Source organism: Erpetoichthys calabaricus, chromosome 16, assembly GCF_900747795.2.
Source record: "Erpetoichthys calabaricus chromosome 16, fErpCal1.3, whole genome shotgun sequence".
NCBI classification, from domain to species: Eukaryota; Metazoa; Chordata; class Cladistia; order Polypteriformes; family Polypteridae; genus Erpetoichthys; species Erpetoichthys calabaricus.
This window is the reverse complement of record NC_041409.2, coordinates 64,730,697-64,746,361: the sequence shown is the minus strand read 5'-3', so window position 1 is coordinate 64,746,361 and position 15,665 is coordinate 64,730,697. Positions and strand designations below refer to the sequence as shown.

The 15,665-nt window shown below is 35.4% G+C and overlaps 1 protein-coding gene across 3 annotated transcripts in view; it reads right to left on the bottom strand.

Moving 5' to 3' along the window:
* Nucleotides 1-15,665, bottom strand: part of atg2b (autophagy related 2B) — an 84,416-nt gene that overhangs the window by 17,814 nt on the left and 50,937 nt on the right. For 2 of the 3 annotated variants that reach the window (XM_028822118.2, XM_028822119.2), the window contains exons 20-30: nucleotides 14,410-14,582; nucleotides 13,899-14,049; nucleotides 11,784-12,067; nucleotides 8,974-9,080; nucleotides 8,581-8,673; nucleotides 7,980-8,050; nucleotides 7,343-7,419; nucleotides 4,340-4,510; nucleotides 2,240-2,381; nucleotides 1,267-1,469; nucleotides 482-708 (exon numbers count right to left, since the gene is read on the bottom strand). In XM_028822118.2, the coding sequence (XP_028677951.1) occupies nucleotides 482-708; nucleotides 1,267-1,469; nucleotides 2,240-2,381; nucleotides 4,340-4,510; nucleotides 7,343-7,419; nucleotides 7,980-8,050; nucleotides 8,581-8,673; nucleotides 8,974-9,080; nucleotides 11,784-12,067; nucleotides 13,899-14,049; nucleotides 14,410-14,582 (1,699 nt within the window). The remainder of the gene's footprint in view (nucleotides 1-481; nucleotides 709-1,266; nucleotides 1,470-2,239; nucleotides 2,382-4,339; nucleotides 4,511-7,342; nucleotides 7,420-7,979; nucleotides 8,051-8,580; nucleotides 8,674-8,973; nucleotides 9,081-11,783; nucleotides 12,068-13,898; nucleotides 14,050-14,409; nucleotides 14,583-15,665) is intronic. The other variant, XM_051919861.1, reaches the window with a different exon arrangement.

The window sequence follows — 15,665 nt, the reverse complement described above, 5'->3', positions numbered from 1 at the left end:
GTCTATAATTGAAGCATTGATAAAGCTGTGCCTTGTAATTATGTCTATACTGTACAGGTCAAAGACAATCCAATAAAATACAGCGATAAGGTTCCCACTTTGCAGAACTTTTATTTCATGTATGAACTAGTACTCCATCTACTGCAAATGTAAACTGTTTAGGAAGTTGTGTTTTTATAAAATTACTAAATGAAGCTTTAATGAAGTTAAGTGTCTGCAGCAATGACAGCAGGCCATGATTATTGAAAAACTAAATTTTACTTAAGAATTATCTTTATGTCAAACAAAAGGAAACATCTTTATACTATGAGAGTAAAGACTAATAAGTATGAAAAAGGAAAATATACAAAACCATACCATCTCAATAAATTCTATAAATAAATATCATTAATAAATCATTATAATTTTAGATTCACGGACTGCAAAAACGTAGAATCTAATAGAATTAATTTTTAAATGTTCTGCCAGAAATATGACTCACATGTGACTCTTAGCTGGGGAGGATGTGATCTGCCCACTCCCAAAATCTCTTCCTCCATACAAGTGCCAGATGAGAGAGATTTCCTTCACTAAATACCTAATCTCTGGAACAGGGAAGCGCATTGGCACCTTATTTGAGTCAGCCCTGTCAACAGGGCAGAAGTGATTTTCTTTAATTTCAATTGAATCCATGGTTAGCTTCTTCACTAGTGGCTCTTCATCACGATCCTACATAAATACAAATGGTTTAAAACCAGCTTTAGCTTTTTATTAGATTAAATTTATTTATTCAGTGGAGTATGAAAGTGGGATAATTTCCATATATACAGTATATATGGCCCAACGTAACACTAGAGCATATGTCAAAACATTGTATGAAAACAAAGATGATGATTAGGACATGAGAGAATGTACAATGCGCATTCCACAAACTGTTAATTTCTATGGTTCCATAAAGAAAGTCAAAAAACAAATTCTACTTAAAAAAAATTTAGAAATGCTCATAAACTACAGTATTAATATATTAAGAAACTTAAATTATATACTATAAAAAGGTATTTCAAACATACAGATCTAGCATCACCTCAAGAAGACTAAAACTGGACTGAATGAGCTTTACAAATAGAAACTGAATTAATTGATATACACATCAGGGCAAATACCTTCATAATACATGCAAGAAATTCTAATTTATTAAAAAAAAGGGAAATGCAAACCAGAACTTCTTGCTTGGGTGCTACTGTACATATCAAATAACAGGAAAAGTAACTTTGTTTTGCTACTAACATTAACTCCTGATAAGGGAGTCTCTAGAATACAGAAATCGTCACTCTCTGGAGCAGACTCTGGAACTGCAGTGAAAATCATTGGCTGGTGAAAAGGTATGTGGGTTGGGCTTGGCTCCCGTGAAGAAGTACCACTTTCATCTGGAAACAGGAAGAGATCAGAACGAGCTGGCTCCACTGTCTGTGCAAGTACATCATGTGAACCTTTAGAGAGAGAGGAAAAAAAAGACAGTGTTACATGTACAGTAATAAAATTTATTAAAAGCAATAATAAAGCTAAAATCAGTTGTGTTAAAAATATATTTATATTACTGCATATACCATTATATAATGGAAATGAAGGCTTTAAAAATAATTTAGAATAGCAAGATTGCACAACAACATTTGGCAATATGAAATGTTTGCATTATTGACTAGAAGTTTATCTTTAAATGTAATTTTGGCAATGAAATAACTACATAGATAGGCAAAAACAGAATAATTTTGTTCAGCTTCATCTACCGTATTATTGCCTAAGCTTTCTGTTTCAACTTCTCATCTCAAGAAAGAAAAGCATGCATTCTAAAAAGACTGGAACAATAAATGATCTTTATCCCAGTCATTGCTATATGGTATATATGAAACATTTGATTTTGATACATTAAATATTTCATTTTCATTTAGTAGTTTACAGTGGTTAAGCACTTACTTTTAATAACATGTCTACTATTATCTAAAATCATGCAGTGCGACTACAAATAGCAGTAACCAAGAACAATAATCATAAGAATATCATAAGATCATAATCCACTTTGCAATATTGGATTTATTTTAGTGGGGGTCCCTGACCAAATGGTAAAACATTTTGGGGAGTCCTTGGCTAAAAACAGTTTGGGGATCACTGCACTATTGCATAACCATCTGTTAGAACTGCTATGATGAATGTTTACTTGTGTTACTGAACTGTAATCAGCACTGGAAAAGAGAACTTTCACCATTAGTATGTGGGCCATCAGAGGGCATCATCTGCTGGATGTCTGTGTCCTCCATTGCTTCACTCATTAAGTCCTGCAGCATCTGCTGCTCAGCTTCAGGAAGGGGTGAAGGATGTGATGGAGGTTGGCTGAGAATATCAAGCTAAAAATAGAAAAGAAAAAAATGGTAATGCAGTCACACACTTTATAACACAAATTTCATAAAAAATGCACTTGGTAAATACCCTTTAAAAAACAACATATATATATATATATATATATATATATATATATATATATATATATATATATATATATATATATATATACATACATACAGTCATATGAAAAAGTTTTGGAACCCCTCTTAATTCTTTGGATTTTTGTTTATCATTGGCTGAGCTTTCAAAGTACCAACTTCCTTTTAATATATGACTTGCCTTATGGAAAGTGTAGTATTTCAGCAGTGACATTAAGTTTATCGGATTAACAGAAAATATTCAATATGCATCATAACAAAATTAGACAGGTGCATAAATTTGGGCACCCCAACAGAGATATTATATCAATACTTAGTTGAGCTTCCTTTTGCAAATATGACAGCCTCTAGACACCTCCTATAGCCTTTGATGAGTGTCTGGATTCTGGATGGAGGTATTTTTGACCATTCTTCCATGCAAAATCTCTCCAGTTCAGTTAAATTTGATGGCTACCAAGCATGAACAACCTGCTTCAAATCATCCCATAGATTTTCGATGATATTCAAGTCAGGGGACTGTGACGGCCATTCCAGAACTTTGTACTTCTCCCTCTGCATGAATGCCTTTGTAGATTTCGAACTGTTTTGGGTCGTTGTCTTCTTGGAATATGCAACCCCTGCGTAACTTCAACTTTGTGACTGATGCTTGAACATTATCCTGAAGAATTTGTTGATATTGGGTTGAATTCATCCAACCCTCGACTTTAACAAGGGCCCCAGTCCCTTGGAATGCGGTGTTCTTCTTCCGCCATGCAAAGCGCTTTTTGTTATGACCAAATAACTCAATTTTTGTCTCATCATTCCAAAGCACTTTGTTCCAAAATGAATCTGGCTTGTCTAAATGAGCATTTGCATACAACAAGCGACTCTGTTTGTGGCGCGAGTGCAGAAAGGGCTTCTTTCTCATCACCCTGCCATACAGATGTTCTTTGTGCAAATTGCGTTGAATTGTAGAACAATGTACAGATACACCATCTGCAAGATGTTCTTGCAGGTCTTTAGAGGTGATCTGTGGGTTGTCTGTAACCATTCTCACAATCCTGCGCATATGCCGCTCCTGTATTTTTCTTGGCCTGCCAGACCTGGGTTTTAACAGCAACTTTGCCTGTGGCCCTCCATTTACTGATTACATTCCTTACAGTTGAAACTGACAGTTTAAACCTCTGAGATAGCTTTTTGTAGCCTTCCCCTAAACAATGATACTGAACAATCTTTGTTTTCTGATATTTTGAGAGTTGCTTTGAGGATCCCATGCTGTCACTCTTCAGGGGAGAGTCAAAGGGAAGTACAACTTGCAATTGATCACCTTAAATACCTTTTCTCACGATTGGACAAACCTGTCTATGAAGTTCAAGGCTTAACAAGCTAATCCAACCAATTTGGTGTTGCAAGTAATCAGTATTGAGCAGTTACATGCATCAAATCAGCAAAATTACAATGGTACCCAAATTTTTGCCCAGTCAGTTTTTCACATTTGATTTAATTTCATACAACTAAATACTGCTTCACTAAAAATCTTTGTTCAGAAAACACCCCAGTACTCAGATGTTCCTAGGAAATGAAAGACATACCACTGTTGACTTTTTTGTTGAAAGTACGAGTAAATTACTATGCAGGCTGAGAGGAGTTCCCAAACTTTATCATATGACAAAATCAAAAATGGAGTTACAAACAGTCTGTTGACCAATGGAACAATTACAGCTTTCTTTACATGCTTATAATGTTTAGGAAAGTAACAGCCATTGATTATTACTTAAAAGTACTGTTACATGCTATATTTTACTTTCTAGTTTAGACAAGAGCATACTATATAATTATCAACAATGTGCAACATGAAAGTTTTGATTACGCTTTGAACTTACTCTGCCTCGTTTTGTGTGGCATACAACATTAGTTTCTAGTTCAGAAGGAGGTGCCAGATCACCGTAACTTGCTATATACTGTATGAGGTTCATGAGGGCGGCACAGGAGTCTGCACAGGTGCGTATATGAATAACATCACTGGAGCAGCGCATTTCAAATCTAGGTTCAGTCTACAAACATATCAATTAAGACAAGAAAAAAGTTAAAGCAGTAAAATAAAAATGAAATGTTAAGGTGGAATAAAATATTTATTAACTGTTAATACTGAGAAAGTTATGCATTATCAAATCTGAAAACAAGTATAATATAGTGCTAGGTGTACTTAAACAATATTATTGCAGTAACTTGCTCCAATTGCATTAGGAGAACTGGACACTGCTGCAAATTGCTTTTTATGTCGGCAAAAACATATTATGTTTAATGTATGTGCACCCACACCATACGAAAAATGTATGTAGCACCTTTTCAGTCAGTTCAAGGTTTTCAGCACAGAGGACATGACAGAGTGAAGCTTGGATGAGATATTCCTGACCTGTCAGTCATTTCCCTCTTAAAAGGAAACTAAAACACAGTCTATACAATATATTCAGCACTTTTGATGTGTACTATGCTTGTTATGCCAATGCACATTATAATAATGGCTTGGTGATGTGAATTATTATGTGTGCAACTCATCGTTTTGCTGGTCTGGCTGCATTTCCCTACTTAATAAAGTGTGTCGTCATTTCTCAGTTTCGCCAAAATGTTGCATGCACATATATCGAAGATGTGGTAAAAATATGCAAATTTGCCCATGAAGTTTTCTGTTATAAATCCAGATGTTTGATTCAGAAGTTGTGTATGCATATTTCAAAATATTTTATTTTATGCATAATCAAGCTTTATAAATGAGCTCCTATGCCCTGATGCAGCAGAGCAACCCCAAACCATTTCCACCACCACGCTTTATAGCTGGTATTGGGTTTTTGTGATCAAATGTTGTCTTTGGTTTTTACCAAACGCGTTTAGGTGTTGTGGCTAAATAACTAACTATCTTTGCCACATCTGTCCAGAGCACCTTGTTCCAGAAACCCTAGTCTATGCCTAGATGTTCTTGAGCAAACTTTACTTTTGTCCCTGTGTTTTTTCTGCACAACAAAGGTTTTCTCCTGGCACAACTGTCATGTAGATCCGATTTATTCAGCCTCTTTTTTATGGTAGACTCATGGACTTTGATATCAATAGTGGCAGAGCTTCTTGTAGGTCCTGTGATGAAATTCTAGAGTTCTTAAGAGATTTCTTTCAGCATCTTGTGCTCCCCTCTCAGGCTAAACTTGCTAGGGTGGCCAGGCCTGGACAAGTTGGCAGATGTTTGCAATCTGCCCCAGACAATGGAAGGGTTGCTTTCCAGTTGTTTGTAGTGCTTTCTAAATCCCTTCTCAGACTCATAGGCATGTAAAACATTCTTTCTGAAGGCCACAGAGAGCTCTTTTGATTTAGGCATGGTAATAAAACATACTTAAACCAAAGTATTAGACATTAAATATAACATTTCCCTCCAAGATACTCTCTAATGATGTTCTACTTACTTGCACCTTACCTGAAGCACATCATTCTAATTTTAGCTATTTCAAGTAGTGATAAAGGTAGGAGTGTACTTACAATTTTATAAGCTAATTTTGCATTTATGTTTATTTAAAATATACAATGGACTACAAAATATATATATAGCATTCTGAACATCATGTCACTGTGACAATGCCGGTCCCCTACAGACTCCCTCTTCCCACATGGGAGTCTGCTGAACCCACACCGTCAATAGTTATGACAGAGATGAGCTGACATATGAGGACAATTCACTGATGATGCCAAAGGATGGTGGAAAAAGTGCTTAAGTGCTTTATTACAAACCAATCAAAACAAAAGTAAAAATCAACAAAAAAGTGTCAGTTGTGCAGTGTTCAAAAACAAAGTACATATATAAATCCATAAAAATCAGTAAAAAGTGGGAATAAAAATAATAAACAAATCCATTAAAAATCCGAGGTTAAAAATGCAGACTAACTCCTCCTGATCTCAACCCACCTCCTTCTCTTTCTCCCCGGCTCGCCCATTGCTCACGTAGCCGCCGGAGACTCAACAGGCACGAGCTTCTTTCAGCCGACCTCCGTCTTGGCTGCCTCCAGTCATCACTGCCAGACCCTCCAAGGTCAGCTATCCTCCCTTCTTCCTTCGCGCTCACATGGTTGCACCTCGGAAGTCTAGGGAGTGCACCTGCCTTGCTCGCCACACTCCACCCGAATGTTCAGTGGGGCAAACTAGCCCCTAGAGCGCCACAGCTAGCAGTCCTTCACGGTGCCCCAGCTTGTGCTGTCTCCTCCTTCCAGGTGGCCAGATCGTCCTTCCCAAGCCTGCCTTCATGTCCTTTAACCTCATTCACTTTCGTTCCTTTTCTTTGATTCTCGCATTTTTGATTTCTCCCCATCTTTTAACTTCTCCATCTTTCCTTGTGCCGACCCGTATATATACCCTCCCGTCTCCGTTTGCACAGCGCTTTAATCACACGCCGCAGGAAGCCAATGAAGCAATTGAGAACAATCACACCTGCACATACAGGTGCGACTCGCTCCAACTACCTCATTAACTCCCCGCAGTCGTGCCCACGAAGAGTGACATGGCTTTATGGATTTAAAACTCGACCTTTTTTTTGAAGCCACAGACCCGCTATACCACAGTCACATTATATCACCTTTAACTGTATATACTCTTTAAATGAAAATCAAAGTTTCATATGTTCACATATGTTAAAAATGAAACAACATTTAATGGGGTGCACTGACTTTTTTCTTTTGACTATAGCACAACACTTCAAATCATTTCAGTAATAATTATGTGTCACAGGTAAACCGTTACCATTTCAGTAGTCCCCCTTACTGGGACATTTCTGCACGCTAAACTGTAATAAACAGTTAATAAACATGCACGCTAAACTGTAATAAACAGTTAATAAACAATCTTCTTACCCTTTCGCCATTTTTTCCAGGTTTGGTTGCACTAATGCGTAGCTCTAATAGACCCATATCCACTACCTGCACATAATCTGTATATTAAAATCAAGAATTAAATTATTTTTTTCAGCAGAACATGTCACATTATGAATGTATGCATTGTAACTTGTATAATTTTTTAATGGGCCGTTGGGCTGGTTTAACTGTGGAAAAAACATAGTTTTCCACATTCTTCAAAAATACTACAACATAATATAGTGAAGGAAACAATACATCATATACAGGGTTTTTTTGGTTCCTTAAAAAACAAAGTTAAATTCTGACTTTTGAACATTTTTCTATTTTTAATACATACTACTACCATCTCCTCAATATGCGAAATAAATTAAAATAAGTATTTTAAATTAAAAGATCAACGAAACTTGAAAAAGAAAAAACTTTCTTAAAACATATTTACATAAATGTGCTACTGCTGAAATAGTTGCAAGAAGCTACAAAACTAAGACGGAGGTGACGAATTCACTTTACACTTCCGAATATTTACATATGTTTAATGAATACATAAATATTTGCAAATATGAAAGAAAATCAAGATTGAATCTCTTCAAATTAAACGGCAGAGCATCAAGCAGCAAACCAAAAATAAACTCACCTCTGCTGAGGTTAACGGACACTGCATTGCATTTGTCAGATAAAAACAAAGCAGCTTCATCAAGTATTATTCTGTGAAAAACAAGGTTTTTTTAGCATGTAAAAAAGGTGTAACTTTTTTTTTGCAAACTACACCTTCTATTCATGAGCGTCTTAGAAATCCTCCATTATATTTTTTCAAAAGACACCTTGGTATATACTGAAAAATTCTTTGGCAACTGTCATTGTTCCTACCAACTCATATGTGTGGGATATACTGATGACAATTTTTTTTTCATTGCTCTAAAATATTATAAAATTTTTGGGACATATTTGTTGTCTTATACTGTAACATTTTTTCCAAACATATACTCTGAATATTATTTTAAATAAAATTTAAGAAACGTTAACTTTTTAAAAATTTTATTTTTTCTTACTTTTATAGCAATGTTTATGAAAAAAGTAATCTTCTTGTTGACATTTGGGAGAATGCTTACTCATCATTCATTTTCTAAATTAAAAGTGTTAACTTTTATTTGCAAATGCTCCTTTAAATTAGTACTGTCCTAACATATTGCTGTACATCATACATAAACCTTGGTAGGAGTTTCAGTAATGCATACCTCAATGTTGAGGAAGACTTGTCAAGTGATATATTCCTGGAGATACTAAATGTTTCAACAGTAAGGAGGGATCGTACTGGGAGAGATCGGGGTCTGAAAAGAAATAATATATATAGATGCAGCATATAAAACCACACAAAATGCATAATAAAAACACTAATACAAAGACAGCACACAGCTATACTTAGGTGAAGGAGACATCTTGGCTTAAAATCACACCTGAAAAATGCGCAAGAGTCAAAATACTGCATATTAAGCACTGCTTCATTTTACTTTTATGGTGGACACTGCCTTTTTTATTAATTTGTCAGAAAGACACTGACACAACCCTACATTATAACGCAGAAATCAGCATAACCAATAAAAGTTAGAGCAAATTTCATTTTATAATACCTGTAATCGAGAGAGCAGCTCCACAGGTGCAAGTGAAATGTAGTGCCTGATACAGGTGGACTATATCCAAGAACTGGCTCATCTGATACATTCAAAAAATCTAAAATCTGTTGAAGAGTCAAAAAAAAACTTGTGATTCAAATCATCTCATTCATAGTTACAGGTAGAGTTAATTTTTTTAACAGGTACATTTAGTGCTTCTCCTAATTTATTCACAGAATGACAACAGAATATAGCCAAAAGGCATTTTTCTTTCATGAAAGATTATATACATATTTGTACAATACATTATAAAAAGAAATATGATGACTTAAAATAAAATCTAAAAGTGTGCCTATTGAAGCATTAAACCAAAATTATACACATAAACAAGTTAAAAAATGATGCAACATTCATGTCTGTTTCAGGAGTTAGTCAACTGTTTTGAAAGTTGAAGTATTTTATTATTTGTTATTTACTTCATTAAAGACGGAGCTGTCAAAATTTTTTTATTAGATATTTTTATAGTAACAAGTCATATTCAAAACTAACAGTGATAATGGAATGTAATTAATTACATGCAGAGGGCACCCTCCCCCACCATAACCATCATCTATGGAGGAGGAGCGAAAGCTTTTGATTCGTCAGAAATGTTGATCTCTGTTTTTTGATGGATCTCAATGTTTTAGGGTCTCCTAATAACGAAAATATTTATATCTTGATGATGGGTGTGTGTCTGTGTGTCACAGTTTCTTGAGGATGGTCTAGAGCTAAAATGGCTGGACAGAAAAATACTAAACTCGGGATTTAAGCCTGTTATAAGATGACAATGTGCTGATTAGTTTTTAAGCTAAATCGTGCAAGAGAAAGAGGCACTTTAGAGCAAACCCTCAAATACCATAATTCTGCAATTAATTATTAATTCTTCTCGTCAATTGCTATCGTAATGAACTATTTTATGATCAGAAAGATCAGCACTTGAGCGGCAAATAATTACTGTAATGTTAAATAATAGTTTGGGTAACTTGGTTCCTAGGGCACAAGGCCTACTGATGCACACATCCAAATTTTTAATAGTATTTTATAATATCGTGTTGTTAAAACATGAGCCCAAATAGTCTTATGGTCGTTGAAATAGCTTTCATAGACCTCGATTTCAACTTAAGCGATACAGTTGTGGCCAAAAATATTGACACTGTTGCAGTTTTTTCAGATAATGTACCAATTCTTCCACAAAATGTATGAAATTACAAAATGATTGGTGTTAACATTTACTTGTATTGGATGAACACAAAAACCTGTGGGGAAAAAGCCAAATCTAATCTTATTTCACACAGAATCCCAAAAAAAGTTCTGGCAAAATTGTTGCCATTGTTGATTTAGTATTTGGTGGCACACCCTTTGGAATGAACAATTGTAGACAAATGCTTTCTGTACTGATAACCAAGTTTCTTGCATCCTTCTTCCAGAATTTTTGAGCACTCTTTTGCAAAATGCTCCAGGTTTCCAAGATTTGATGGGTATCATCTCCCAAATGTTTTTTCAAATCTCCCTACAAGAGTTCAATGGGATTTAGATCAGGTCTCATTGGTAACAACTTCAAACCTGTCCAAAAAAACTGTTTTGAAGTGTGATTTGGGTCATTGTCATGCTGGAAGATCCATGACCTTTGATGGAGACCATGCATTTTGACACTAAAATTCTTTGTTAATCTTCAGAATCGATAATACTATGCACAGTTTCAAGGCACCCAGTGTCAGAGGTGGCAAAGCAACCTTAAAACATCACAGATCCACCTCTGTGTTTGCCACTAGGGATACTGTCCTTTTCTTTGATGGCTTAATTTTTTTATGTTAACACCAATCATTTTGTAACGTCATACAAGTTGGCATCAGGAAAGTCATCTGGTCATAAATATCATGTTGAAACCTCTATTGGTGAGATCTAGTCAAAAAAATGGAAGAAGAAGCAAAGCAGAAGAGGATGCATTTTGTGGATAGAACTGGTGCATTATATGAAAAAACTGCAACAGTGCATTTCCAATATATTTGTAAATATCACTGACTGATGTTCATTTATTGGTTGTTGGTTGTGGACAGTTAACATCTATTGTGAAGTCCAGCTATGTTGAGTTGATGCAGAGATCTTGGCTTTGTGCATGAGTCTTCTGCCCTTTCAATACATTGTATTGAGGTGATGTATTGCCATCAGGACCAACTATTGCACATGTAAATGTCTAAAAAAAATACAGGATGAAGTAAGCTCTTTTAAGGTAATTTTGAATGGGTAAATTAGTCAGTAACGCAGGTCTCACATAAAGTTTTGTAATCTTTTAAGATAGATGAATGATTACATAGATGAAATGAAAATTTGCTATTGCTATTCAAATAGTCTGAATGTGTAAGGCATGCTATATTCAACACGCTAAGCTTAGCAAAAACTGAACTTTCCCAAAAAATCTCCTTGAAGAGTAAGTATGGTCAAATGAAATTCATCCACTGGAACTACACTTGTTTCATCTTGTATAGACAAACACACAGACAAGATGACCACAACATGTTTTTCTGCACTTAATGCAAATACACCTAATAAGAGTTTACTTTTCTAATAACTATGAATGAAAAACATGACATCAAATGTGACATATACAACATAAAACAGAATATCAACAGTAGGAAGTATACAGACCTGTTCAGAAAATAACAGTTATTATATAAATACTTTTTGATGCATTTCATGCAAAAAAGCAACCAAGGCTTACACGATATAAACTGTACATATTATGGACAAAATTCAAAGGAAGTGTGAGAAAAAATGAGAAATAGCTAAACCTGCTCATGCCAGCTGAGGCTAGAAGGAACAATGCAGTGCTGAAGAGTCGCTCCTCTTACTCCCACAGAAACGATATACTCTTTAAGATTGCGCTCCAGATTTTCTGAATGTATCTTGATGGCAACTGACAACATAGTCTGGTTTTCTACTGCAACTGGATCTGAGGCATTTTGTTTACTAATGAGTCCTTCTTCAGAACGGTAGATTGTAGGCTCCAGCCAGTGAGGTCGGGTTTTACTGGGCATTTTGATCTCTCCCTTAGGAACTGTGTCATCCACCAAACCTAGTAAAATAGTCAAACAGAAACAGGCTGCTAAAAGAAAACAGTTAAGCACACAATAAAACCAAATAAAACTAGTACACCCCAAACTAAGACAACCTGTAACAGATTTGGATTTCCATGTTCCTAATGCCATGTTAGTGACAAGTGTAACGTCTTTAACATGACTGTAGAAAACAGCAGCTAGCACTGCTAATTCGTAGGACTTACACCCAAGGTTTAACATATAATACTCATTTAACAGATAATGCTGATTTTAAAAGTATACACAAGAGAAAGAATGTGGAAAGTGGTGCAGCTTTAAAAATGTTCAACATGTATTTTTCTGATGTGCTGCAATATTTTTAAAATCTGATATGTTAGTAAATGCACAGGATGTTTTATAGCCTGTCTGGTTGTCTTAGAAGATGTGCAGACTTTAGCTCATATAACATTATATACATATGCGCCACTGTGCACACGTCTTGGGCCACTCAAAACAAATGTTTTTAAAGCCAGATAAAAAGCAACAAGAATGTTTTTAAAAATAATTAAGAATTTAGTGTGGCCTCTCTTACAATGCAATAGCCTTATAGGATTTACTATAAATCTTCTTTTTAACTTGTCTTCTTGTTGTTTTCATCCCTGTACAAGTGATTCCACACAGTTTCACGTATGTTTGGTCAGGACTTTGAGGTGGACTATTTATTACAGTTTATGTGAAATCTCCAGACTTCTGCTGAACGTTGGTCTTAATTGTTTTGTTCTATTTGGGGCCAATAGTACTTCTTTTGTAAAGAAGAACTTTTCCTAAAGTTACAATATGAAAAGTCAAAACCTGTTACATTTCTCAGCAGTCTTCATTCTATCAGTTTTGACTGTATCCTTAACACTGTTGGCTGAAATGCAGCCCTGGAGCATGACAGATTCCCCCACAGCGCTTCATAGAAGGCTGTAGACAGACATCCATGTAAGTCTCTTCACATTTTATTTTTGTTTACTAGTGTCTATATTTTTCAAAGTAGTATTCATCATTCTAAAAGACTTTGTCACTGTCTGTTTCTCCATGTTTTATGCTTTTTCGCACAGCGCAGTCTCTTCTTCTTGATGCTTTTCAACAAGTATTTCTTTTAGGATTTCTTGGCTAGATTGAAGTGTGTACTTTGGTGTTATTGGACTTTTCCAGGTGTTGTGCAAGCACTTCACAGATTTTCTCCTGTTATTAACAGTGACCATTAAGTATATTGCTCATAATGGAAAAAGCAGTAGTTTTATTTAACTAGTATTGCTTGATTATTCACCTAGTATAGCAAAGCTGTAGTCCTAATGACACTGAACCCCTGGCAGGAGCAAGGGCTGCTCTAGATCAAAGCAGAATCACTGGTTTGAAAAATGATTGTGGATATGCAAGGATCGTGTAACAATGCACCAACAACTGTATTGAAAACCATGGGCAAATCCATGAAACACTTTGGAATTTCAATATTTATGTTGGCCTGAGATGACAGTAGTCATAGAAGATGGAATGTGAATTACTACTTGTACATTATATTAGATGACGCAAGAAAAAAATCAATGAAATCAGAAAAGCATTACTGAATGTGTGAAAAAATTAAAGAAAAAGAAAATATAATTAGAAACCTTCAAGTAAGTTTGTCCAGAACTCATTTAAACCATTAATTATGGAAATATTTAAAAAAGAGCAATAATAAAGAAAGTACACAAAAGTGCTAAATTTGCAGATAAATTAATAGTATTTCTCATAAGTCTATCCTATTTGGTTTGGATTATTTGGGTATATAGACTTTTTGACAGTTTCAATGACATGTAATACAGTACTGTAGCCAAATCCTACCTTGATGATAAAGGCATAGTCGGTTGGTATGGAGGCAAATATATTGCTGATCTTCATATCCCTCATACTGACTTACACTGAACAAAACACCAGAGTCAATTTCTAGCCAGAATTCACCATGCTTTCCTTCTATTCTTTTACCATCTTCTTGCTAATAGATAAAAAATGAAGAGAACTGTCAAAACAAGGAATTAGGAGATTAACCTTTTTTGTCTATTGTTAAATTTGACTTTTCAGAAGAAAATGACACCAAATTACTTACTTTAAGTGCTTACCTCAATCAATTTAATATTTGCATCCGTCTTAAATTTATTTTCTTACAGGAAAACATGAAATCTGTCATACTATTGGGTTTAAAAAGAAACTACAAACCCCCCTGCAAGATATTTTGGCAACTAAGGCCAACATTAAGTCAATGTATAGACGTGTGGTCTTCAAGTGCTGTTTATGGTAAAACTAAGAGGCCTGACTGTAGAAAATAAGGAAGGTGGCCATTGTAGTTAAACATTACCTTTGCATCTGTCTGTAAGGTGACAAGTCCATGGTTTACATTAAGAAGAACAGATAATAGGCTTTGGGAAGTTTTGTTTTGAGGTTCAAGCTTTCGTTTCCGACGATTTCTAAAGCCAGGATCTCCAGTAGTGTAATACTGCATAGTTTCCTCCTCTGAACCACTCTCGTCTTCTAAAAGATATATTTAGCAACATAACAATAATTAAGAAGGCCCTCAGATGAAAAATAAGCAATGCAATGAAATACATCAATGGAGAAAGCCAGAGGTTATATGAACGTTGCAACAAAAATAGTGCCATACTTCAATACTTTAGTCAAAAGTAAAAGTGAATGCCTACAACTTATTTTGCAGTTAATTTGAAATGGCAACAGTACAGTGGAACAATCCATATCCTACCATTTGTACAGTGCCACTCAAAATAGTGCTGTCAATGATAAATATTTGAAACCATGAATTATTCTTAAATTTATTGTGTTGGAGAAATATTCATCAAAAATATTAAAGTAGTGTATGTGGGGAATAGTGATGAGCAAACCTTGGTGAGTTTGGTAAAATCATGGAAATATTCGAGAACTTCACAAAACTCTTTGAAATGCATTAAAATCAATGGGGAAGGAAGAACTGAACTAGTTTTGAATCTATACTAATAAAAGGCAAAGCCCTCACTGACTCACTGACTGACTGACTGACTCATCACTAATTCTCCAACTTCTCGTGTAGGTGGAAGGCTGAAATTTGGCAGGCTCATTCCTTACAGCTTACTTACAAAAGTTAGGCAGGTTTCATTTCGAAATTCAAAGCGTAACGGTCATAACTGGAACCTCTTTTTTGTCCATATACTGTAATGGACTGCAGCTCGCTGGCCGTGGGAAGCGGAGTTGCGTATCGCGTCATCACGCCTCCCACGTAATCATGTGAACTGACTGTGAACGCAGTACGTAGAAAACAAGGAAGAGCCCCAAAGAGCGCTGAAGAAAACATTCATTACACAACTGAGAAAGCAGCGAAACAATAAGAAGCGAAGCACGGTGTAAACCGGAAGTTTAAATTAAGTTTATAGAAACGCTCCCACTGCCATTTGCAATACCATATTCGCGACATACAAGTTTAATGAGAAGACACGAGGTATAAACGAGATTTGGATCACTTTGTAACGGAGTTAAAATTGCTGTAGCGAGAAACTTTGAAGTGCCGGGTCTTAGCTAGCATTAAATAAAGCAGTGGACATCGCAATATCACACAAGAGAGCGGCT